Source organism: Ranitomeya imitator, chromosome 10, assembly GCF_032444005.1.
Source record: "Ranitomeya imitator isolate aRanImi1 chromosome 10, aRanImi1.pri, whole genome shotgun sequence".
Classification (NCBI taxonomy): domain Eukaryota; kingdom Metazoa; phylum Chordata; class Amphibia; order Anura; family Dendrobatidae; genus Ranitomeya; species Ranitomeya imitator.
The window spans coordinates 33,966,471-33,992,656 of record NC_091291.1 but is presented as its reverse complement, the minus strand read 5'-3'; the positions used below and the strand labels follow the sequence as shown (position 1 = coordinate 33,992,656).

Genomic DNA, 26,186 nt, shown 5'->3' with positions numbered 1-26,186 from the left:
GATGCCTGTCTGCGGTCACTCCTTCCACTAGGCCTCCACTGACCACACCACTGCTGCCCGTGTACCCCTGGAACCTATTTATAATTGCATAGAGCATCCTTTTTTTAATAGTAGGCGTAAAAAGTCTGTCTGCGGTTCACTATTGAAATTGTCCTCCACTGCCCAGAGCACTACAGCTTGTGTACCCCTGTAACTTTTTTCTGCTGCAGTGAGCCACATTTTTGGTTTGAGTCCTACTACCTGTGTCTGTCTGCGCCACTCAATTCAGCTGTGTTCCTTTGAAAAAAGCTGAGCGTCAATAGTCTTGTTTTCAGCCTCTAGGAATTTTAAAACTGCATTGGGTGTACAACTTTGGTAGGGCCTACTAACGGTGTCTGCCTCCCCAAGGTGTTCCCCAGGTTTCCTCTCCATTGCTTCAATCTTCATGCTCTCGTTTAGTAGTTGTTGGAAACTACGCTGCATTAGGCCTACAAATTGGGTATGGGGTGTAGAGAGATGGTGTGTTCCACTCCAAGGTGTTCCCCAGGTTTCCTCGCCATTGCTTCGATCTTCATGCTCTCGTTTAGTAGTTGTAGAAAACTACACTGCATTAGGCCTACAAATTGGGTATGGGGTGTAGAGAGATGGTGTGTTCCACTCCAAGGTGTTCCCCAGGTTTCGTCCACATTGCTTTGGTCTTCCGACTCTCGTTTAGTAGTTGTAGAAAACTACACTGCATTAGGCCTACAAATTGGGTATGGGGTGTAGAGAGACGGTGTGTTACACTCCAAGGTGTTCCCCAGGTTTCGTCCACATTGCTTCGATCTTCCGACTCTCGTTTAGTAGTTGTTGAAAACTACACTGCATTAGGCCTACAAATTGGGTATGGGGTGTAGAGAGATGGTGTGTTCCACTCCAAGGTGTTCTCCAGGTTGCCTTTCCTGAACTTCGATCTTCATGCTCTCGTTTAGTAGTTGTTGGAAACTACGCTGCATTAGTCCTACAAATTGGGTATGGGGTGTAGAGAGATGGTGTGTTCCACTCCAAGGTGTTCTCCAGGTTGCCTTTCCTGAGCTTCCATCTTCATGCTCTCGTTTAGTAGTTGTTGGAAACTACGCTGCATTAGGCCTACAAATTGGGTATGGGGTGTAGAGAGATGGTGTGTTCCACTCCAAGGTGTTCCCCAGGTTTCATCGCCATTGCTTCGATCTTCATGCTCTCGTTTAGTAGTTGTTGGAAACTACGCTGCATTAGGCCTACAAATTGGGTATGGGGTGTAGAGAGATGGTGTGTTCCACTCCAAGGTGTTCCCCAGGTTTCCTCTCCATTGCTTCGATCTTCATGCTCTCGTTTAGTAGTTGTTGGAAACTACGCTGCATTAGGCCTACAAATTGGGTATGGGGTGTAGAGAGATGGTGTGTTCCACTCCAAGGTGTTCTCCAGGTTGCCTTTCCTGAGCTTCGATCTTCATGCTCTCGTTTAGTAGTTGTTGGAAACTACGCTGCATTAGGCCTACAAATTGGGTATGGGGTGTAGAGAGATGGTGTGTTCCACTCCAAGGTGTTCCCCAGGTTTCCTCTCCATTGCTTCGATCTTCATGCTCTCGTTTAGTAGTTGTACAAAACTACACTGCATTAGGCCTACAAATTGGGTATGGGGTGTAGAGAGATGGTGTGTTCCACTCCAAGGTGTTCCCCAGGTTTCGTCCACATTGCTTCGGTCTTCCGACTCTCGTTTAGTAGTTGTAGAAAACTACACTGCATTAGGCCTACAAATTGGGTATGGGGTGTAGAGAGACGGTGTGTTACGCTCCAAGGTGTTCCCCAGGTTTCGTCCACATTGCTTCGATCTTCCGACTCTCGTTTAGTAGTTGTTGAAAACTACACTGCATTAGGCCTACAAATTGGGTATGGGGTGTAGAGAGATGGTGTGTTCCACTCCAAGGTGTTCTCCAGGTTGCCTTTCCTGAGCTTTGATCTTCATGCTCTCGTTTAGTAGTTGTTGGAAACTACGCTGCATTAGGCCTACAAATTGGGTATGGGGTGTAGAGAGATGGTGTGTTCCACTCCAAGGTGTTCCCCAGGTTTCCTCTCCATTGCTTCGATCTTCATGCTCTCGTTTAGTAGTTGTTGGAAACTACGCTGCATTAGGCCTACAAATTGGGTATGGGGTGTAGAGAGATGGTGTGTTCCACTCCAAGGTGTTCCCCAGGTTTCCTCTCCATTGCTTCGATCTTCATGCTCTCGTTTAGTAGTTGTAGAAAACTACACTGCATTAGGCCTACAAATTGGGTATGTGGTGTAGAGAGATGGTGTGTTCCACTCCAAGGTGTTCCCCAGGTTTCCTCGCCATTGCTTCGATCTTCATGCTCTCGTTTAGTAGTTGTTGGAAACTACGCTGCATTAGGCCTACAAATTGGGTATGGGGTGTAGAGAGATGGTGTGTTCCACTCCAAGGTGTTCTCCAGGTTGCCTTTCCTGAGCTTCGATCTTCATGCTCTCGTTTAGTAGTTGTTGGAAACTACGCTGCATTAGTCCTACAAATTGGGTATGGGGTGTAGAGAGATGGTGTGTTCCACTCCAAGGTGTTCTCCAGGTTGCATGTCCTGAGCTTCAATCTTCATGCTCTCGTTTAGTAGTTGTTGGAAACTACGCTGCATTAGGCCTACAAATTGGGTATGGGGTGTAGAGAGATGGTGTGTTCCACTCCAAGGTGTTCCCCAGGTTTCATCGCCATTGCTTCGATCTTCATGCTCTCGTTTAGTAGTTGTTGGAAACTACGCTGCATTAGGCCTACAAATTGGGTATGGGGTGTAGAGAGATGGTGTGTTCCACTCCAAGGTGTTCCCCAGGTTTCCTCTCCATTGCTTCGATCTTCATGCTCTCGTTTAGTAGTTGTTGGAAACTACGCTGCATTAGGCCTACAAATTGGGTATGGGGTGTAGAGAGATGGTGTGTTCCACTCCAAGGTGTTCTCCAGGTTGCCTTTCCTGAGCTTCGATCTTCATGCTCTCGTTTAGTAGTTGTTGGAAACTACGCTGCATTAGGCCTACAAATTGGGTATGGGGTGTAGAGAGATGGTGTGTTCCACTCCAAGGTGTTCCCCAGGTTTCCTCTCCATTGCTTCGATCTTCATGCTCTCGTTTAGTAGTTGTACAAAACTACACTGCATTAGGCCTACAAATTGGGTATGGGGTGTAGAGAGATGGTGTGTTCCACTCCAAGGTGTTCCCCAGGTTTCGTCCACATTGCTTCGGTCTTCCGACTCTCGTTTAGTAGTTGTAGAAAACTACACTGCATTAGGCCTACAAATTGGGTATGGGGTGTAGAGAGACGGTGTGTTACACTCCAAGGTGTTCCCCAGGTTTTGTCCACATTGCTTCGATCTTCCGACTCTCGTTTAGTAGTTGTTGAAAACTACACTGCATTAGGCCTACAAATTGGGTATGGGGTGTAGAGAGATGGTGTGTTACACTCCAAGGTGTTCTCCAGGTTGCCTTTCCTGAACTTCTATCTTCAGGCTCTCATTAAATTGTAGTTAAATGGAACAACTGCATTTGGCGTACTAGTTGGTTTGGGGCCTACTATCGGTGTCTGCCACTCCTTGCTGTTCTCCTGGTTTCCTGTCCTGAAATTCCATTTTCAGGCTCTTGTTAAGTAGTTGTTAATGTTAGACTGCATTTGGCCTACTAGTTGGGTTGGGGCCTACTATCGGTGTCTGCCACTCCTTGCTGTTCTCCTCAACTGAACAAAGCTGGGCCGCCTGTTTACTACGGTTGCCAATTTTGAACTGCATGTCGACTACTTACTGATTTGGGCCTACTCTCTGTGTCAGCCTCTCATTCCAGTTGTCCTCCACTGCAATGCCCCCTGGTTAGTCCTGTGTTACCAATTTTGAACTGCATTTAGCCCACTTTATTCTTTGGGCCTATATCTGTGTTTCCTCCTCATCCTGCCCATTGCCCAGCCAGTGATAGATGAGTCTGCTGGTACATTGACCCATAACGCAAAATTCCCCGTGCACGCTACACAGCAAGATTGTGACCCTGCTGAAAGTCAGGTTGCTCTTCCCGCATACCATACCACCTTACACGGGGACAAAGAGGAAGGTGCAGATGAAAGTGCAGGTTCCTTCATCAGGTGGGGGGAGGAATACTAGTTGGCGACGTCACTGGCACAGGGCCTCTCATAGTACGCAAAAGTTTTGCTGCCGGTGGGAGGCGCCCCCGCCGTGCAAACACACCGCTGTACTTTGAGTGGCCCTGTGCCAGTGCCAATGCCAACAAGTGGGCCCCCCCTGCTTGCTCAGGATCACAGCACTTGCAAAGTTGAAATACTTACCTCTCCCTGCTCCACTGCCGTGACGTGGTCCAGATTTACTGGGCCCACTAATTACTTGAACCAGCCCTACCCCCCACAACTTTAGCCAAATGACCCCCAATTTCAAATGCCTTCCAATTATTATAAGGTAAATTATGATTGACAAGCTTCTGTAACAAGAATGGATGTTTTTGACATTAAAATGGGCAGTGTAGGTGTTTTCCTGGCCTCCACTCACTGCCGACTATGCTCCCCCATTGACTTGCATTGGGTTTCGTGTTTCGGGCGATACCCGACTTTTCGCCATAATCGGCCGATTCCACTCGACTCGACTTCTAAGATAGTCAGGTTTCGCGAAACACGGCTCGACTCTAAAAAGGTCAAGGTCGCTCAACCCTAGTCCCTACCTATGGGGGTGACAAAGGGGGGGGGGGTGTCATTTACTATTTTTTTTTATTTTGATCACTGAGATAGATTATATCTCAGTGATCAAAATGCACTTTGGAACGAATCTGCCAGCCGGCAGATTCGGCGGGCGCACTACGCATGCGCCCGCCATTTTGCAAGATGGCGGCGCCCAGGGAGAAGACGGCCGGACGGACACCGGGACGCCGGGTAAGTATAAGGGGGGGAGATTAGGGCACGGGGGGGGCATCGGAGCACTGGGAGGGGGGCCATCGGAGCACGGGGCGGTGGGATTGGAGCACGGGGGGGGGCATCGGAGCACAGGGGGGCAGCCACACTCCACCCACGCACTTCCGCCCGCTTCCCCGCACTTCCTGCTGCAGCGGTTCTGCACCACAAACCGCAGTAAAACCCGCAGATATTTTTTTCATCTGCGGGTTTTACTGCGGGTTTGACCTCACAATGGAGGTCAATGGGTGCAGAACCTGGTACTTCTTTTTTCCCGCAGCTATTCAGCGTGGCTTTTTTTTGATTTTCCGCATTGTGGGCACAGCAGTTCCTGTTTTCCATAGGGTACAATGTAATGTACCCTGCATGGAAAACAGCTGCGGACCCGCAGCGGGAAAATCGCGGCAATTCCGCATGAAAAAAAGGATCGTGTGAACATGGCCTTACACTCTCATGAGAAATACATGATCGTAGCCAGGTCATGCATTGGCAGTCCAATCTCGAGTCGATGTGAACGGACGGCGGAATGAGACCTTAGAATAAAGAAGTTAACGGGTAATGCTAAAAAGTGACAATTGACATCCATAAGATTCTGTACGATTTCAGCTGTAAGATCTGCAGAAGTGTGAATGCAGCTCTGAATTATTACACAAGCCCGTAAATCGGGATCAGGATAAGTAATGCATATACAAAGCTGCTTTTATGTAGTGGAATTCTAGAATGAATTAGTGAATATTTCAAGGCTTTGAAACAGAGAACAACGGAAACTTCAGTTCTTCTCTACCTGACCAGAGTGCCAGCGATACAGCAGCTCCTAAATCCTCGGGATTACTCACTTAATATTCTCATTTTAAGGCAAGTATTCCTGCAGTACTTGATCCTGGAGATCTACGCTCGAGCATTCATAAAATTAAAAAAAATGCTGGGCTCTGTCACCTCAGACGACCAGAACAGCAACGCTTGAAAAAAAATAAGAAGCTGAAAGCCTGCGGTTGAAGGAACATTCTTGCAGCCACACCTCGGAGCACCATGAAGTATTTCAGTTGGCGCAGGGCTACGCAGAGCAGTCAGGCTTCATCCCAGCAGGGATCCGTGCATTCATATTGCTGCGGAGAGCTGGGACCATAATGTTAGCGTTCAGTGCCAGTGACCTGGAAACCCAAAGTGAGCAAAAAAGACAATATGACACATCCATAACGCAAGACCGGATGAAGAATTTCTATACAATGGAGACTTAACCTCACAGAAAACCAACTAAACTCCAAACTAGAATCCTACTTGCTCCATCGCATTGGTCTTCTGCTGCGTCAGGTTGTTGTATGTTAGGAGTCGTAGTTTCGAAAAACAAAATCTGGCAAAGCGACAGGTTGCGTGCCACTGTTAAAAGGGACAACTTGATTTTTTTTTTTCTGGATTATAAATAAAAAATTGCAGACAATTTTTTTACATTTATTTACGGACACATTAGAAAACCATATTATATCATTATTTTTTTTTCCTCTTTTTCCTTTTTTTTCTTTCATTTTTACAGTTGGGTTGCATTCAAAATTTTGCATCCTTTACCTTCTGTAGCCTTGGTCTATTGCTGGCTGCGGAATGCGCTATCAGCGAAAGCATCAGCGAGCTGTAGTGACGGTTTGACGGAAGTTTGTAACTCCCGATTTTATGACCACAGATCACATCAAAGTTGAATGTGGCAGTGAAACAATATAACCTGTAAACGTAAACGGTTCTAAATTGTTAGTAAAACCCGATGGTAAAAATGATTTTTAGGCCCAAATGCATGTAGGGTCAAAGATCTATACATGGAAAAGGTCATCTGTTTTAGGGTCTATAGATGGGTCATTTGGGTTCTGGTCTGTAAACAGAGGGGGCTGATTTGGAGGGCTGTAAACAGGGGATGGCTGGTCTGGGGTCTGTGAAAAGGTCATTTGGGGACTGGTCTGTAAACAGATGGGGATGATCTGGGGGTTTTAGAAGGGTCGTTTGGGGCCTGGGCTCTGTAGAAGGGTTGTTTGGGTTCTTCTGGCCTGTACACAGTGGGGCTGTTCCGGGGTCTGTAGACAAGTTATTCTGGTCTAGGCTGTAAAAAGAGAAGGGCTCCTTTGGGGTTTGTAGAAGGGTCGTTTGGGTTCTTCCTGCCTGTAAACAGTGAGGGCTGGTCCCGGGTCTGTAGACAAATTCGTCTGGCCTGTAAAAAGAGGGACTGATCTGGGGGACTGTTAAAAGAGAAGGGCTCGTCTGGGGTCTGTAGAAGGGTCGCTTGGGCTCTTCTGGCCTGTAAACAGTGAGGGCTGGTCTGGGGTCTGTAGACAACTTCTTGTGGTCTGGTCTGTAAACAGAGGGACTGATCTGGGGGGCTGTTAAATGGGAAGGGCTAGTCTGTGGTTTGTAGAAGGGTTGTTTGGGTTCTTCTGGTCTGTAAACAGAGGGAGCTGATCTGGGGTCTGTAAAGGTACCGTCACACTTAGCGACGCTGCAGCGATACCGACAACGATCCGGATCGCTGCAGCGTCGCTGTTTGGTCGCTGGAGAGCTGTCACACAGACAGCTCTCCAGCGACCAACGATCCCGAGGTCCCCGGTAACCAGGGTAAACATCGGGTAACTAAGCGCAGGGCCGCGCTTAGTAACCCGATGTTTACCCTGGTTACCAGCGTAAAAAAACAAACAGTACATACTTACATTCAGCTGTCTGTCCCTTGCCGTCTGGTTCCTGCACTGACTGCTGGCCGTAAAGTGAAAGTGAAAGCACAGCACAGCAGTGAGTCACACAGCGGTGACTCACCGCTGTGGCTGTGCTCTGCTTTCACTTTACGGCCAGCAGTCAGTGCAGGAACCAGACGGCAAGGGACAGACAGCTGAATGTAAGTATGTACTGTTTGTTTTTTTACGCTGGTAACCAGGGTAAACATCGGGTTACTAAGCGCGGCCCTGCGCTTAGTTACCCGATGTTTACCCTGGTTACCAGCGAAGACATCGCTGAATCGGTGTCACACACGCCGATTCAGCGATGTCTGCGGGGAGTCCAGCGACCAAATAAAGTTCTGGACTTTCTTCCCCGACCAGCAACAGCACAGCAGGGGCCTGATCGTTGCTGCCTGTCACACTGGACGATATCGCTAGCGAGGACGCTGCAACGTCACGGATCGCTAGCGATATCGCCTAGTGTGACGGTACCTTAAGTGGTGTGCTCATTTAGGGCCATAAACAAGGGTATGTTCTGGGGTCTATAAACAGAGATTTTTTTTTATCTAGGGTTTATAAATACGGTAGGTGAAGTCTTGTCTGGGGTCTTTTCTTATAAATGCTCACTCTCCATTATCAGCCCGTGTTAAAGGGCATTTAAGGATCCTTGTATAAAGGCAGATAAATTGCCCACAATATCATCAATCACTAATGCAGGAAGCCAAACGTGGCTCATTGTATAAGTGGCAATCATCGTGAGTTGGCAAGTTATATGGGACAAACGATCATTCCTACAATTGTTCACTATGTACAATTTTCATGGGGATGTCTGTATAAAAGATGCACTTAGCTGACAAATTATCACCTGATCATTTATGGTCTGACTGCTAGGAAGGTTTAACCGGGAAGTGTTGCTATTGATTTTATAGGATCTTAACACTGTTAACACCTTGAAGTAGAAACAGTTAGTGGAACACAATACCAATAAAATAAAGGTAAACATTTTCCTGCAGCAAGGATATGCACTTTATATGTACAACAATGTCATATATTGCCTTCATTTGTGCCTATTTCCTATTTCTATCTATGTTGGTGAAAAATCGGTGGGTGAATTCTAATAGGTTCACTGGTAACACAATCACCAGGAAATCATACAAGATGGACATTTGGGTCCAGACCCATTTTGAGAAGAATATCTAGGGTAATGAACAGAAGCAGCAGTGCCAGGCAAGCTAATGCAGGAACTAGGTGCCAGTTTTAGGTAGACCACTCAGCGTGGGATGCATGTGATACCACCTCATGTCATGACAGAATGTTGTAACAGACAGTTGTGACTGTTGTCGCATTGTAACCATATGGAATAGAAAACACTTTCCCATTCTGCACATCATCAGCTCCGCTGTCTCCATCGTGCGAACTAGTCAAATTGAAAATGCTAGACAGGATGCGATGATAACAAATTTTCTTTGGATCATTTCGTACCACTGCTTCCATAAATCTGAAAGTACGGGACGGGATGTGAGATACAAGCGTGATACACTGTCGTATGTTTGGAACTAGTTTTATTTTCCATCAGAAATCATTAATGTACAATGTTTCTTTCCTACAGCTCCTGATGGGTGAGCATCTAGAATCCTGGATGTTGTCATCCTAACTGAATATGAAAAAAATATTGGCACACCTACAGGAGCTTTTCTGACAACCCCATTTTACATCCGTAGACATTAAAAGGGTTGTCCAATACTAGGGCAATCCATTCTTGAACTAAATTTTTGGCCTCAATAAAATAAACAAACCAACTGTCACGGGGTTACCTCGACAGGGAGGAGCTAGAAGACCGCAGCGTCTGATTGCTCCTACTCCTGCGCTCAATAGAAGCACTACCCCTTCTTATTAAACGGTGTAAATTTATTTTGGCATTGCAGAGGTTAATTTGCTCTGCTGACTGCTCCTGGAGCTATGGCTTTCCGCTGTGCACTGTTAGCCACTCCTATCCCCTATGTAATCTGGGTTCTGACTTAAGGTACCGTCACACTGAGCAACCTTTGAACGATATCGCTAGCGATCCGTGACGTTGCAGCGTCCTGGATAGCGATATCGTTGTGTTTGACACGCAGCAGCGATCAGGATCCTGCTGTGACATCGCTGGTCGCAGCTAGAAGTCCAGAACTTTATTTTGTCGTCAGGTCACCCGCTGTCATCGCTGAATCGGCGTGTGTGACGCCGATCCAGAGATGAGTCCCCGGGTAACCAGGGTAAACATCGGGTTACTAAGCGCAGGGCCGCGCTTAGTAACCCAATATTTACCCTGGTTACCATTGTAAAAGTAAAAAAAAAAAAACACTACATACTTACATTCCGGTGTCTGTCACGTCCCTCGCCGTCAGCTTCCCGCACTGACTGAGCGCCGGCCGTAAAGCACAGCGGTGACGTCACCGCTGTGCTCTGCTTTACACAGTTGATCAGTGGAAAGTTGATCAGTGTGAAGGTACCTTTACACACATCGTCAGAGTTAGCTTACGCTGCATGGCTGAGAGGATAGTAGTTGGTGGTTATGAGAGTGGGCATTCAGTGGATTTATTTGCAACTGTTGCTAGGTTTTGTGAGTGTAATAATTCCCTTTCTTCTCCTACTTTGGATTTACCCCATCCTCCACTTCCCGATTTATTCCTCTGTTATATGTGAGTGTACATTTCTATGCTTGATATATTCCGTTTCCCCTATTCATGTTACCTTGTTTGTCTGGCTGGTGTACTGCTACTCCCCTCTTTCCTGGGGAGGAAGGAGAAGGAGGGTGTATTCAGGAGCTAAGGCAAGGTACGTGGCCCTGGCATCTTCACCTTCAGAAGTAACCTGGGGAACGCGGCGAACTAGGGCGCCCCATAGTGTTAGGGACAGGGAAGGAGCCCATGGTCCCGGGTCACCATCAACAGAGTTGTGACACATATACTCACCTGCCATGCCGGCTTCATTCCAGCGGTGTCAGCACTTGCGGTCTCGTGGCTGTGATGTGGTGGAATGACACTTGGTGCCTGGCGTCCAATCAGTGCTGGTGTCACTGTCTCTACCTTCTGTGTAAGTGAACATGTAGAGGAAATCCGAGATCAGCTGCAGCTCAGACTTCTGCTTCATGTTCAGTTCGTACGAATGCGGGGACAGTGACACCAGCACTGATTTGACGCTGGGCACCAAATGTCATTCCACCGCATCACTGCCCTCTGCTCCTCAGCACTCGGCCCCTCGCTCTGTAACATAACGTGGTCTCCACTTCATGGTCGAGTTGCTACGGTTCCTTCCACTTCTCAATAATATCACTCACAGGGGATGGGGGAAGATTAAGGAGGAAAAAATGTCATGAAAGGACTTGTTTCCCCGGCGGCTCTTATTATAGGACTGTGCTGGTATCACTGAGCTCTGGGCCTGGGGCCGGTTGTTATACACTGGGGGTAATGGGGATGAAGGTAAAACCTGAATTCAATGAATACAAAGTGTGAGTCAGTGCTGTTCTTAATATAGGCTACATACGTGTATCTAAATGTAGTTAGATCTTCATAAAACTTCACATTATAAATCTATGTTCTTATATTAATAAAATGCTAAACCAAGAAATGATTGATAAAAAATCAATAAAAAATGAAAACTCTATCCTGTTTTAGTCTGAAGGATCCTGAAACTACAAGTAATATGACAAAGAAGCAAAGGACCTTGGTTTCCTCTATGGCTCAGGTTGTGTCCCTGAATTAATGGAGGTGTGAAATGGTTGGATTTCCAATAGAGAAGGCACCGATGGTTTATTACCATCTCTGCCTTCTTGATAATTGTGTACACAGTGCTGAATAAGTGCTGTGCTAACAGTATAGGAATCACTGACAAGTGCTGAATCCTCCAATCCCAGTGATTATCTGATCACTGTTTGCTGGGAGAGCAGGAACTGCTGGGTGTTAGCAGCAGAAGCCGACATTTTCCTCTGTAACTGGGACTAATATATCAACCAGTTACAGGGGAAATCAGCAATATAAAAATGTATTTAAATGTTCAAATGCCCCAACATCTTTTCTGATCTTATAGGGAGGGGCAGAATGTGTGAAAAAATGAAAACAAAAACAGAAAAATAATAGAAAAGAGTAGTTTTTTTTTTTTTTTTAAGGAAACCCACCAATAGTTGAAATCAATGTTTCTATCCGCACCCCTATAAAAAAAAAAAAACAACGTCTGAAACATAAAAATAATAGTCGTGAAAAGGGGAACGCAATTTATTTATTTTTTTAATGATCCTGAAAAATTGTGAAAAGTATCTCTTTTTATATTTTTACAATTGTATGGAAAAGCAAATAGAATATAAAAAACACATAAAAATGGGCCCCAATTAACATGAAAAAAGAGAAAGAAATTAGTTCAATATTGGAATGAGAAAACCTTCTAAAATAGCATGAACTAAAAAAAAAATGTAAAACAAAATATAAAAATAAAAAATGACAAAAATAATGGAATTAAGTGGAAAAAAAAGGCAATAATTATTTCAATATTGGAAAAAGAAAACCTAAAACCGTAATGGAAAAAAAATATGTAACTGATCATGAATGAGGGAAAATGACCTGGGCTTGAACTGGTTAAATCATATGGATATCATAAAGGGATCTCTGACGTTCAGGGTCCCCAGTGGCAGTACTGGCCTGGTGGTGTTGGTCTATCCATTACATAGTCATCCATTTATTGAATGGTTTGTGAATTAAAAACCCTGATTGCCGGAGGCTTCAGGAGCCAGAGCCATGGGGCGGCCGCTTTTTGAGAATTCATGAGACAGAAGATGGATCCTTCAATGAGTAAATATAGGTGAAGAACAAATGTATGCGCCCTGCATTGTCCCAGATGTGTATGGACTAAGTGATACATTAGTGATACATCCTGCAAATTAGAACAAAACATACGGTAAATGGAAAAAAGGAAGAAGAAATAATAAACCAGAGAATTATTACCACTCTACAACAATGCTGTGCATACAGGACCTCAATCTGGTGCACGAGCCGAGGAAAAAGGCAATTAAGTGTCCTGAGCAAGGTCAAATAGAGGTGAAGATGGAATTAAACCATGACTGCGCCACATACACTCCGCGCCTACCGTATATTCATTAACGTAAGCGGGTAAATGTGATAACGGCGGGGGATATTTATAATAGATAGATATATACAGTGGGGCAAAAAAGTATTTAGTCAGTCAGCAATAGTGCAAGTTCCACCACTTAAAAAGATGAGAGGCGTCTGTAATTTACATCATAGGTAGACCTCAACTATGGGAGACAAACTGAGAAAAAAAAAATCCAGAATATCACATTGTCTGTTTTTTTATCATTTTATTTGCATATTATGGTGGAAAATAAGTATTTGGTCAGAAACAAACAATCAAGATTTCTGGCTCTCACAGACCTGTAACTTCTTCTTTAAGAGTCTCCTCTTTCCTCCACTCATTACCTGTAGTAATGGCACCTGTTTAAACTTGTTATCAGTATAAAAAGACACCTGTGCACACCCTCAAACAGTCTGACTCCAAACTCCACTATGGTGAAGACCAAAGAGCTGTCAAAGGACACCAGAAACAAAATTGTAGCCCTGCACCAGGCTGGGAAGACTGAATCTGCAATAGCCAACCAGCTTGGAGTGAAGAAATCAACAGTGGGAGCAATAATTAGAAAATGGAAGACATACAAGACCACTGATAATCTCCCTCGATCTGAGGCTCCACGCAAAATCCCAGCATGTGGGGTCAGAATGATCACAAGAACGGTGAGCAAAAATCCCAGAACCACGCGGGGGGACCAAGTGAATGAACTGCAGAGAGCTGGGACCAATGTAACAAGGCCTACCATAAGTAGCACACTACGCCACCATGGATTCAGATCCTGCAGTGCCAGACGTGTCCCACTGCTTAAGCCAGTACATGTCCGGGCCCGTCTGAAGTTTGCTAGAGAGCATTTGGATGATCCAGAGGAGTGTTGGGAGAATGTCCTATGGTCTGATGAAACCAAACTGGAACTGTTTGGTAGAAACACAACTTGTCGTGTTTGGAGGAAAAAGAATACTGAGTTGCATCCATCAAACACCATACCTACTGTAAAGCATGGTGGTGGAAACATCATGCTTTGGGGCTGTTTCTCTGCAAAGGGGCCAGGACGACTGATCCGGGTACATGAAAGAATGAATGGGGCCATGTATCGTGAGATTTTGAGTGCAAACCTCCTTCCATCAGCAAGGGCACTGAAGATGAAACGTGGCTGGGTCCTTCAACATGGCAATGATCCAAAGCACACCGCCAGGGCAACGAAGGAGTGGCTTCGTAAGAAGCATTTCAAGGTCCTGGAGTGGCCTAGCCAGTCTCCAGATCTCAACCCTATAGAAAACCTTTGGAGGGAGTTGAAAGTTTGTGTTGCCAAGCGAAATGCCAAAAACATCACTGCTCTAGAGGAGATCTGCATGGAGCAATGGGCCAACATACCAACAACAGTGTGTGGCAACCTTGTGAAGACTTACAGAAAACATTTGACCTCTGTCATTGCCAACAAAGGATATATTACAAAGTATTGAGATAAAATTTTGTTTCTGACCAAATACTTATTTTCCACCATAATATGCAAATAAAATGATAAAAAAACAGACAATGTGATTTTCTGGATTTTTTTTTCTCAGTTTGTCTCCCATAGTTGAGGTCTACCTATGATGTAAATTACAGACGCCTCTCATCTTTTTAAGTGGTGGAACTTGCACTATTGCTGACTGACTAAATACTTTTTTGCCCCACTGTAGATAATAGATAGATAGATGATAGATAGAAGATAGATAGAAGACAGATAAATGGATAGGTAGAAAATAAATATATAGATAATAAATAAACAAATGGATAATTGATAGATGGATAGATAAAAGATAAATAGACAGATACAGTAGATGATAGATAGATAATATAATGATAGGTAATAGATATATAATAGATAGGTATAGATAATAGATAGATGTATAATATATTGATAGGTAATAGATAGATGATAGATATATATAATAAATGATTGATAGATAGATGGATAGATAGATAGGTAAATAGATAGAAACAAGGTTTACACCACGATCGGTAAATTACCACCATCGGCTACATTTGCTGATTAGGTAACATTTAACAGCCTGCTTAGACATATTTGTTAAAATATCCAATACAATTTAAGTATATTTTTATTTATTTTTCAATTTCTAAAATGACCAATAATATCATATACAAGATATCAGACACAAGATTTCCACCACATAGTGACCTATAATACCACATACAAGGAACAAATACCACCACACCAAGACCAGACCACATATTACCACCACATGGTGACTGAATACTACTATACTGATCATTAATAAAAAAAAATCACAATACTAACACTAAGTGCCATACACAGGAGATCTGTACTTAGTATGCAGTGTCAATGTACAGGTAATACAGTGATCACCAGTAACAATATACACAGGAGCTCTGTATATAGTGTCAGTGTAAAGGTAATACAGTGATCACCGGAGACATTGTACACAAGACCACTGTATACACTGCCACTGGTGGCATTGTACACGGGAACTATGTATATAGTGTAAGTGTACAGATAACATACGGACTGACCAGTGACGTCTCTAGGTGAAGTCCTTCATCTTTGCTTTTCATCTTCATCCAGCACAGACCGCCATCACGTCTTCCAGCCAGGGCTCGTCTCTGCAGGAAATAACACAGTTTTCTAGAGCTCCGCTTGCAGAACACATTACTTAATTTTTCCCAACTTCTACACTACACCAGATGAAGAAAAAAAGGCGACAGTGTCGCTCTGCACAGTAACAAGACTGCTCCCCCACATTTAAAACAGTATCCTCAAAAAAATTAAAATACATACATCACTGCAGTAATAATATCCCTTAATTATCCCCTATGGTAATCATATCCCCATCCCGGCGCCATGTATCTTGTTCCTTGCTCCAGCCATATATTCTCCCATCCTCCCCTCATGAGTATCCATTCTGCCCCCACATGATCTCCCCATCCTGCCCCATCTGTTCCATGATCCTGCCCCATCTGTCTCCATCGTATCCATCCTGCCCCATGATTCTGCACCATGTGTCTCCATCCTGCCCCATCTCTCTCCATCCTGCTCCATGAGTGACCCTGCCCCATCTGTCTCCATCCTGCCCCATGACCCTGCCCCATCTGTCTCCATCCTACCCCATGACCCTGCCCCATCTGTCTCCATCCTGCCCCATATTCCTGCCCATTTGTCTCCCAAACTGCCTCCTTTGTGTCTCCCATCCTGCCCCTTGTGTCTCCCATCCTGCCCCAAGTGTTTACATCTTGCCCCGGTGTCTCCAATCCTTCCCCCGTGTCCTGTTAGACACAGGCCCCCAGTCACCACTCGCCTTCCCTCATCAGCCACACACATGCTACCAGACGCAGCTACGGTGAGCAAGCTAAAGCCTCACCGGAGAGACTAGCTCGCCCACCGCCTCACCCTGCTCCTCCGGTCCGCCTGCTGCCTGCTCTTCCGGTCCGTGTCCACCTGCCACCTCGTCCGCCCGCCGCCCACACGTGACACACCCCATTCTGCTGTCCGGAATGAGGAAGTGCAATCAGCATGTGCGTGTGACGTCAGGACCATGATTCACCCGGGCCGGCCGCACCTTAAAGGTACAGTGCTTACTTCCATTCGCCGGATGCAACAACACTGTAGGTGTATCTTTAAATCACCACAGTGTTATGCATCGGGTGTTCGGCAGCTTGCCTTGAACAAAATGTCTGGGTGGGCCTGATCATGACCAGAAGCAAAGAGAAAAGAGAGGGGAGTCCGAGCGGACCGGGCTGCCCTTTTTGCATCTGATCACTGGGTCTCATTTTTTTTTTTTATATATAGCGCTAACATATTCCGCAGCGCTTTACAGTTTTGCACACATTATCATCACTGTCCCCGATGGGGCTCACAATCTAGACGTCTCATACAGTAGTAAGGGCAGTAATGCCCTGATGGCGGCCCTGGTTGATCATGCTGTACGCCTGGGCTGTCCTTGTTTTCGGCAGCACATGTGCTGCTTAGAACAATAATCCTTTAAAGGGACTCTGTCACCTGAATTTGGAGGGAACAATCTTCAACCATAGGGGCGGGGTTTTCGGGTGTTTAATTCACCCTTTCCTTACCCGCTGGCTGCATGCTGGCTGCAATATTGGATTGAAGTTCATTCTCTGTCCTCCGTAGTACATTTATCTTGGCCAAAATCGTCCCATCCAAATTGTAGAGATGTAAATATTTACATGTATAGAATGGCTACACTTTCCTATATTCCGATGCTGGTAATCACGTAACAAGCCAATTTAGTAATAAATGATGCGTTAGTCATATATATTTTTTATTTTGGAGGTGGATTCTGCACATTTCTGGTGGGATTCTCATAGTTGTGGGATTGTTCCTGTTGCATTATGGTCTTATTATGACACTGTGATGGGAGCAGCAGCCATTATTCCTCCATGTGTCTTAGGAGAAACTACACCATTCGTGTTCTTCATGCTCCTTAAATAGCCTGCTCTAAGCATAGTTGGTATAACTTCCCACCTCTGCTTGCTGTCTCATCTGCTGCAATAGACTCTTATGGTATAACTTCCCACCTCTGCTTGCTGTCTCATCTGCTGCAATAGACTCTTATGGTATAACCTCCCATGCTTGCTGTCTGCTGTGTCATCTGCTGCTTCACCATCTAGAAACATATTTTAATGTGTCTGCTAATTCATTGGTATGATTCATTTGGTGCATTGTACTTAGAACTCACTGTTGCATATCCATGACTGGGATCAGTGTAGATCTTATCTGGTGGAAGGTGTGGTGTCAAAATAGATGTTGCCAGGCTGAATGTCTTTGATCATCTAAAAAAAAATCCCTGGTGTGCTGGCCCCAGCTGCCAAATTATCCTCAACCAGTTCCCACAATCCATCTCTTCTGACCCAGCAGTCTTGACTATAAATTTAGAAACATCCTTAGGGGTGCACGCATGTGGGGGTGCACGCAAGTGTCCCAGAAGCAAAGCGTCACGGAGCTAAGCGTCGTGATAAAGCAGTTATTCCATGGCAGTTAGGGCAGGAGTCAGGTAACCCACACTCTGCTCTCCCCTCTATCCATGTGCTTTATTCCTATCCTCCTATGTTCCCTTGCAATCCACTTACACCGACCAATCCCCCTCCATCACAACTCATATATATCAGCTCCTTTCTCCTTCCCTCTCCCATGTACAGCACCCATGCACTTCTCACCTTCCTGAAAAACCTCAGTCCATCTTGCCCAAACACTCTGCACAAGAAAACTTCATACACTTCCAAAAACTACTTGCTTTTGATCTTCCTACTCCTACTAATTTCAGGGGACATCTCTCCCAACCCCGGTCCACCATCCACCAACCTCAACCCATACCCTACCTCACATAGAAACCTTAATATTCTAGTCTACTCCCGCCTTACCCGTTACCTCTCCATTCACTCCCTCCTAGACCCTTCACAGTTTGGTTTCCGCCCCCTACATTCGACAGAAACTGCACTCATCAAAGTGACCAATGACCTTCTGACAGCAAAACGTAACGGTGACCACCCTCTGCTCATTCTTCTCAACCTTTCTGCAGCTTTTGACACTTGACGACCCTCTCCTACTCTCTAGGCTCCAGTCACTTGGCATTAAGGACACTGCTCTCTCCTGGTTCTCTTCCTATCTTTCTGACCGCTCCTTCAGTGTTTTGTTCTCTGGCTCCACTTCATCTCCTCTTCCTCTCACTGTTGGGGTACCTCAGGGCTCAGTCCTTGGCCCCCTTCTCTTCTCCCTCTACACGGCCCCAATTGGACAGACCATCAGCAGATTTGGCTTTCAGTATCATCTTTATGCTGATGACACACAACTATACACGTCGTCCCCTGACCTTACCCCGCTGTACTACAGAACACCACTGACTGTCTGTCCGCAGTCTCCAACATCATGTCCGCTCTCTATCTGAAACTCAACCTCTCCAAAACTGAACTTCTTCTGCTCCTGCCATCTACTAACCTTCCTAAATCTGACATTTCCCTCTCCGTGGGTGGCACCATAATAACACCCCGGCAGCAGGTGCGCTGTCTGGCGTTACCTTTGACTCCGATCTCTCCTTCACATCCCATATACAATCTCTTGCCCGCTCGTGCCGCTTACACCTAAAGAACATCTCTAGAATCCGCCCTTTTCTCACCATGAAAACAACAAAAACCCTCACTGTTGCCCTGATCCACTCCCGCCTGGACTACTGCAATGCTCTATTAATTGTCCTCCCCCTCACTCGACTTTCCCCTCTCCAGTCCATCCTTAAAGGGAACCTGTCACCCCGTTTTTTGAGATTGAGCTATAAATACTGTTAAATAGGGCCTGCGCTGTGTGTTCCTATAGTGTATGTAGTGTACCCCGATTCCCCATGTATGCTGAGAAATAACTTACCAAAGTCGCCGTTTTCGCCTGTCAATCAGGCTGGTCAGGTCGGGAGGGCGTGGTGACATCGCTGGTTCTTCCTCAGCTTTACGTTGGTGGCGTAGTGGCGTAGTGGTGAACAAGCAGCGCGCGATCTGCGCTGTAATCCCTTGCATCGGTGGGGGCGGCCATCTTCCTGGGGCCGCGCGTGCGCAGATCGAGTGCTCTGCTGCACGGGGCTTCAGGAAAATGGCCGCGGGATGCCGCGCGTGCGCATTAGAGATCGCGGCGGCCATTTTCCCAAAGCCGAGATGCAAACTCACCACTACGCCACTACGCCACCAACGTAAAGCTGAGGAAGAACCAGCGATGTCACCACGCCCTCCCGACCTGACCAGCCTGATTGACAGGCGAAAACGGCGACTTTGGTAAGTTATTTCTCAGCATACATGGGGAATCGGGGTACACTACATACACTATAGGAACACACAGCGCAGGCCCTATTTAACAGTATTTATAGCTCAATCTCAAAAAACGGGGTGACAGGTTCCCTTTAATGCAGCAGCCAGGGTCATCCATCTGGCTAATCATTACTCAGATGCATCCGCTCTGCCCATTCATTATAGAACCCAATTCAAAGTACTTGTTGTCACCCACAGTGCGGCACCCCCTTACATCTCCTCCCTCATTTCTGTTTATCGGCCTAACCGACCGCTGCGCTCTGCAAAAGACTTTCGATTAACCTCTGCACTAATCCTTACCTCCCACTCCCGACTACAAGACTTCTCCCGTGCTGCGCCAATCCTCTGGAATGCTCTACCCCAAGAAATTAGGACCATCCACAATTTGCATAGTTTTAGGCGCTCGCTCAAAACACATTTGTTCAGAGCGGCCTACCATGTTCACTAATCACTCATTTTATGTTTGTGTGTGTGTGTAGCCCATTCACTATCCCCCACCCCCTGAAGATGGCTGGACCATCATTGTAAATACACCATTGTAAATACACACCTGTACTTTGTATCTCCCCCACCTCATTGTAGATTGTAAGCTCTCACGAGCAGGGGCGGCTTATTTTGCTTTATTGTATTGTTATTGTTGTTACTTATGACTGTTGTGATTGAAACTGTTAAACTGTAAAGCGCTGTTTAATATGTTGGCGCTATATAAATAAAGATTATTATTATTATAGCTGAAGTTTTGGCTTTGATGGGAAAAACCTTTCCAGTGCAATAGTTCCCATGCTGGCAAATATCTATGTGGGGCTCAGAAGGTCGCCCCAATTAACGACTACCGGTGCATCGGCCAAACTCTTAATCCACAAGCCCAGCCTAACACATGGCAAAGCCCAATTATTCCCAAATGTTTCTCCTATCGTGCTGCCGTTCCCAGCGAACCTGTTATTACTCCCACGCTCACCATTAGATGCTTATCGTATATGGACAGCTGGTCCAGTGCCGCAGCGCCGTTCTTTAGTGCCCCCTTAGCACGAAGCCATAAAACTGAATAGCAATACAGGGATGAGTGGGGGCTGAGGAAGATGTAATGGTGGGGGGGGGGGGATTGGATGAGGGGTATGCAGCGGGTTCCAAAAAAAAAAAAAAAAAAAACTGATCCACAATAGGCGCCACAGGCGGCCAGCTGTCTGATTGATTTGTTCTTTCACTGAAACGCTACATAATGTATGCACCCCCTCAACCCATTCAAGCCCTGCCAAAATGGAAAAAGATGCACATATGTGGACCTAACGAAGGGGTTAAAATAAAGACAAAGCCATTTAAAAAAAAAAAAAAAGCCATGTCATGATTCAGCTTGGAGGACTCAGCTGCTCCAATGTTTATAAACAATGGAGCCGGGGCGTCATGTGTTAGTAAAGACACCGGCTTCACGAGGACTTGTCTGCCAAAAAAAAAAAAAAAAAAAATCACAATGTTATTTGTGGTTTATATTAAGGGCACATCCCTAAAAGGGATCAATGACAAACTCAGCTCTGCTATCTGCGTCCTTTATCCGGCTCATGGGGTGCTGTCTTGGGTTACTAATGGAATGGGATGGAAATGAAAACCCCTAATAATTATTAGTTATTTTGCTATAGGATAGAATCCATTTTTCCCTATTAAAAAAAACGGCCCCCGATCTTGCAAAATGAAATTGAGGATATTGATTATTGCAATGTAGCAGAGCTGAACTTGTAACATCAATATGGCCGGGGTCAGATCCCTACAAAGTCAACACTGACACCAGTTGCGTTTTTTTTCACGTACGCGTTTTATACAGGAGGTCTTATCGGTGGTACAATCTTATTGCTGCAGTTATTTTTTTTTTGAGACAAAGTCAGCTCTGCTACATATAGACTTGTCCATGAACAATTATTTATTCCGGATGGGATCTGAATTGATGTCATATTTTATCCATCAGCAGCAAATAACTAGAAGGGTCCTTAGATTTAGGAAACAATGAACAGAATGTTTTGTGCTCAGAAAAAAAAAAACTGACACGGGAGCAAAAATTTATATTATTGCACCTGATATTATTGTACCTGATAGTATTGCACCTTATATTACTGCACCTTATACATTGTCTAAAGTCAGATCAGAGGGAATAAATGACAATTGTGGCTCCGCTTCCCCCCCAAAAAATTGAAATAATGAAACGACAACAGCATTTAGGTATAAAAGTCATATAGTTTACTTTTCTCATATAGCAATATTCTGTACATGTGTTTGCAAAACGTCATAGAAAACTGTACATGCATAGTTATAGGAAAAAAAAAAAAATACTTTTTATCTCTCCAAAAGGAGACATACGTATAGCCTCTGGAACCGTTTCCTAGCCAGTATTAAGGCTTAACATTGGAGTACTTCCAACATGTTATATAAATATATAACTTATTTTAATGTTTTCTTATGTTACATAGTTGCTGTACAATAATGGTGGAATATATATCGAAATATTTATAAAAATAAAAGAAAAAAAAACAGTGCAAAAAAACCCAACATGAATACACAAACAAGAATGCTACATAAAGAGAAAAACACAAAAACGCCTGTACACGTCTATCGGTTTGCATAAGCTAAACCAGGGGTTTATCGTCCCTTAGCTCTTTCCCTGTGCTGCTCAACTACAACTCCCAATAGCTAAAAAAAAAAACAAAAATAAAAAAAAATAAACAAAACTGGGTTGTAGTGTGGCAGAACCTGGAAAGCCGAAGGGTGAAAAGTCCCAAGCTACATTCACAGCACTGACACAAGACAGGAAAGATGGGACACCACCCTGCCAGCTTGGCATTCTCCCCTTTAGCAAGAAAAAAAAAAATAAAAGAGCCAGTACAGACATCCAAGTGTGCGGATAGAGTGCGTGCAATATTAGGAAGTCCTCATCCCCTTGTGGATTTTTTTTTTTTTTTGACACGTCCACATCCAAGGCTGGCGAATTGAGACGATGCAAAATCTTAGAATTCTGGGGTTAAGTCTTGCACGTAGACTTCTTTTCCCCCCCTTCATTCCTTGGGCTGGTAAGGGATTTGTTTCTTCAAGTCCTTGATTATTAAAGAAAAAAAAAAAAAAGACCTAAAAATTTAAAGAAAAAAACAATTATTATACAACCCAAAGACACGGTGGTGCTCAGTTACAGGGAGAGGTTAGTGGCGCACAGCTGAGCCCCCCTCCCTTCTTCTTCCATAGCTCTCAGCCATTAGAAGACCCTGCCCTTGTTTATCTTGTGAGCAGTCTCTCCCCCTCCCCCACCTTCTTCCCCTCTCCTAACCCCCCTTTCCCGCCAGTACAGCTTGTTTTGCAACTTTTTTTTTTTTCTTTTCGTTAAAGAACTTTCCAAGGAGGAGCTAACAGAGATTGAGTAACACTGCCTGGAAAAAAAAAAACACCCTATCATGTGCACAGTCACCAACTCCCACTTTCTACAACCAAAACAACCTCAGGAACACAACTGTGCACTTCTGCAATTTGCTTACAACCTACTCTCTCCACCCTCCCCACCCGAAAGAAAAAAAAAAGAAAAAAAAAAGAAACTTAACTGTCCTTAGGTCACATTAGTCATAAACAACCCAAGATGGAAAGAATAAAAAAGAACAACACCCCAAAAATGGAGAGAATAAAAACACAACCCAAGATGGAAAGAATTAAAAAAACAAACAAAAAAAAACCAACAACCCAATAAATGGAGAGAATATAAACAACCCAAGATGGAAAGAATAAAAAACCAGCAACCCAAAAATGGAGAGAATGAAAACAACCCAAGATGGAAAGAAGAAGAACAACAACCCAAGATGGAAAGAAGAAGAACAACAACCCAAGATGGAAAGAAGAAGAACAACAACCCAAGATGGAAAGAAGAAGAACAACAACCCAAGATGGAAAGAAGAAGAACAACAACCCAAGATGGAAAGAAGAAGAACAACAATAACAACCCAAGATGGAATGAAGAACAATAACCCAAGATGGAATGAAGAACAATAACCCAAGATGGAAAGAAGAAGAACAACCAGCCAAGATGGAATGAAGAAGAACAACCCAAGATGGAAAGAAGAAGAACAACAAACTAAAATGGAGACAAAAAACAACAACAACCCAAGATGGAGAGAATTAAAAAAAAAACAACTCACCAAGATATTCATCTGATCTTTTTCCTAGGGGTCTGCTCCAAAGTGCAAAAAGGGTGGTGGGCAACTTTCAGGTTGTCAGCCTTAGGGGCTTGTATTCTCTTCCTCTTGGGGAAGTAATCTAAAGCAAAGAAGGGAATGACAAGGTTAGAGGAGAGGAAGGAGTAATGATAAAGGATGATACATCTCAGGTGAACACAAGGGTGGTCCAGGATACCATGTTGCTGTTGTGCCAGCTCGTAGTAAAGCATTGACTAGTGGAGCTTACCAGTAATGGAAGTGCTGATCTCCCTCTTTTTGAGAAGGGATGAAGTGGAGGTCTTAGATGGCCCTTTAACTCCTTGGCATTTCTTGACAGCCTTGTCTGCGTTCTCCTTTGCGCACTCCTTTTTCTCCTGCACGGTCTCAGCTGGTGACTCCTCCGCTGTTGGCACCAGGAGCCTAATACTTGGTTGCCTGGCACTGTCAGGGCACAGTTTGCTCTCCCTGTAAAAACTTGGCATTTCTGTGCTCTCCAAAGGCTCCCAACAAAAAGTCCCCTTTAGTGGTGTCCCAGAATCAAAATCAAAGTTCCACCTTTGACAGTCAGACGCTTGGATCTCCTTGAGCTGCCTCTTCAGCTCAGATCTCAGCTCGTCGTGATCGATGGGGCCAAACAAACTTCTGCAAACCACCCTTCCGCTGGCACCCACGATGCCCATCCTGGGCAGCAGTAAGGCTGGCATGCTGTCCTCCTGCAGGGCAAGGTTTGCCATCGCTGGTGTTGATGTTTACTAGTCAGCAGTAGTAGTAAGTGTAAAGGCTTGAGTGCTCTCTGGATATGTCTGGGCAGGGATTGGGAAGCTTATATAGAAAGGGAGCAGGAGTGGAGGCGAGGAGGAGGCAGAGAAGAAGAGGAGGAGATTGGTAGTGACTAGAGGAAAACACTCTGATGACTGGGCAGGGACTGGAGGGAGGAGGTCTGGCTGGAGAGCTCCTTTCTTTACCTTTTAGGTTTCCAACAAGGGTGGAGTTCCAGATCAGGTTAAAAAAAAAAAAAAAATAAAAAAAAAAAACAACTATTTCCCCTCCTCCCTTGCAATCCATTGCCAACTCTACTCCCCATTCACTATGCAGAAGGAGGAAGGCTCCCAAGTCAAGGGGGCTGCAACATGGAGAGAAGAGGGGGGTAGTAACATTGACTTATACACTGTAAGTGATATTTTCTCCTTTGTCTCCTCTCCTACCCTGCATTATTCCATCTTCCTGAGTGCATCAGATTCTATCCCCCTGTGGATTTCACTCTATTTAACCCATTCTGCTGCAGGGCTTAATAAAGAACTAAGATTATTCCCTGCTGATAGAAAAATGCTGTAGACAATTATAGGAAAGGGGGGAGAAAAAAAAAAACAGATGGTGCCCAGTGCATAAGAATAAAATCCTGGACCCTATAAATTGGACAGTCAGGTGTCTCCCTTTTATATATGTGTAGGTTAGGGATCATTAATTGTATCATCTGAGCAACATCCTCTCTATTTACACAAACTAGATGTTTATTTACAAAAACAGAAATGTAGCAGAGCGGAGTTTGTCATTGTTGGGTGATACATTGTTTCTGCGGAATGAGAACTGTTGAGATCATGCAGCTCAGATCTGTGTAATTGCACAGGTTTATAGAAAGTACAAAGGTTTTTCGTGACAAATGGTGCTATAAAAATTAATAATAATTAATAATAATAAATGAGCACGATGGGTTTTGATTAAAAAATTATATCGCACCCTAAAAACTCGTTATGAAGCCTGTTTATATATTTATAAAACATTGTTTACCAAGTGGAGACAAACAAAAAATGGGGAGAAAAAGGCGGCTTGGGGCGATATGGTGATTTTTGGCCGCGGCGTGGAGGTTATAATGCAAAGGATTGGGGTCTGCAGGGGGGAAGGGATTCACAGTCCAAACCATGTAACTGCAAAAAAAAAAATTAAATATAAAATAAAAATCACAACACAAACATTGACAATTTGATCCGGAACGGTATTTTTTTTTTTTTGCATGCCGGAAAAATCATTATAGACGTCTGAGGACGGGGTATCAATGTTTGAATGACGACCCCATCTTTTCTAACAAGTAATCTAGTTATATAAGCCAACTGGGCGTGGTCATTGGTAGCAAATTAAGAACCACGCCCACTTGGCTAAACAAATTGATGAAAAGGTCATATCTCCGAAAGGAAAAACATCACCGGATTCAGGAGAACGGTGGCAAGCAAAAAACATAAATAAAAAATAAATTATATAAATTATAAATAAATTATATATATATATAGATATCTAAAAATCAAACTGCTTCAATTTGCATTGGAGAAAGCACAAAATCACACATGCAAATGCCATCAAACATCTTTTCTTCTGACTCTGCATTGCGTTGTTCCTCCGTTATTATTATTCCTGGAAACGCATGAATAAATTGACAAGTGGGTGTAACCAATTTGGAT

At 44.5% G+C, this 26,186-nt stretch overlaps 1 protein-coding gene and 1 long non-coding RNA gene across 3 annotated transcripts in view; both read right to left on the bottom strand.

Moving 5' to 3' along the window:
• LOC138651501 (uncharacterized) overlaps window positions 1-16,200 on the bottom strand; it is an 85,464-nt gene extending 69,264 nt beyond the window's left edge. Inside the window, exons 1-3 of one of the 2 annotated variants that reach the window (XR_011315501.1) lie at window positions 16,114-16,200; window positions 15,269-15,358; window positions 12,304-12,523 (exon numbers count right to left, since the gene is read on the bottom strand). This is a non-coding gene — a long non-coding RNA (uncharacterized lncRNA). Of the gene's footprint in view, window positions 1-12,303; window positions 12,524-15,268; window positions 15,359-16,113 lie in introns of those variants that run through there. The other variant, XR_011315502.1, reaches the window with a different exon arrangement.
• Window positions 16,201-21,758: 5,558 nt separating this feature from the next.
• Window positions 21,759-24,565, bottom strand: LOC138651950 (cyclin-dependent kinase inhibitor 1B-like). The gene is made up of 3 exons (XM_069742594.1): window positions 23,981-24,565; window positions 23,716-23,833; window positions 21,759-22,663 (listed from the first exon to the last, which is right to left on the bottom strand). Exons 1-2 carry the CDS (start codon window positions 24,465-24,467, stop codon window positions 23,724-23,726), a joined length of 597 nt encoding a protein of 198 aa, XP_069598695.1. The 5' UTR covers window positions 24,468-24,565; the 3' UTR covers window positions 21,759-22,663; window positions 23,716-23,723.
• Window positions 24,566-26,186: the final 1,621 nt, after the last annotated feature.

What these genes read in the sequence shown, in the direction of transcription:
- LOC138651950 (XM_069742594.1), bottom strand. Translation starts at nt 24,467, where the DNA reads ATGGCAAACCTTGCCCTGCAGGAGGACAGCATGCCAGCCTTACTGCTG. An exon ending in GATCAGCACTTCCATTACTG is followed by an intron (nt 23,834 to 23,980) that starts GTAAGCTCCACT and finishes TCTTTGCTTTAG; the next exon opens with ATTACTTCCCCAAGAGGAAG.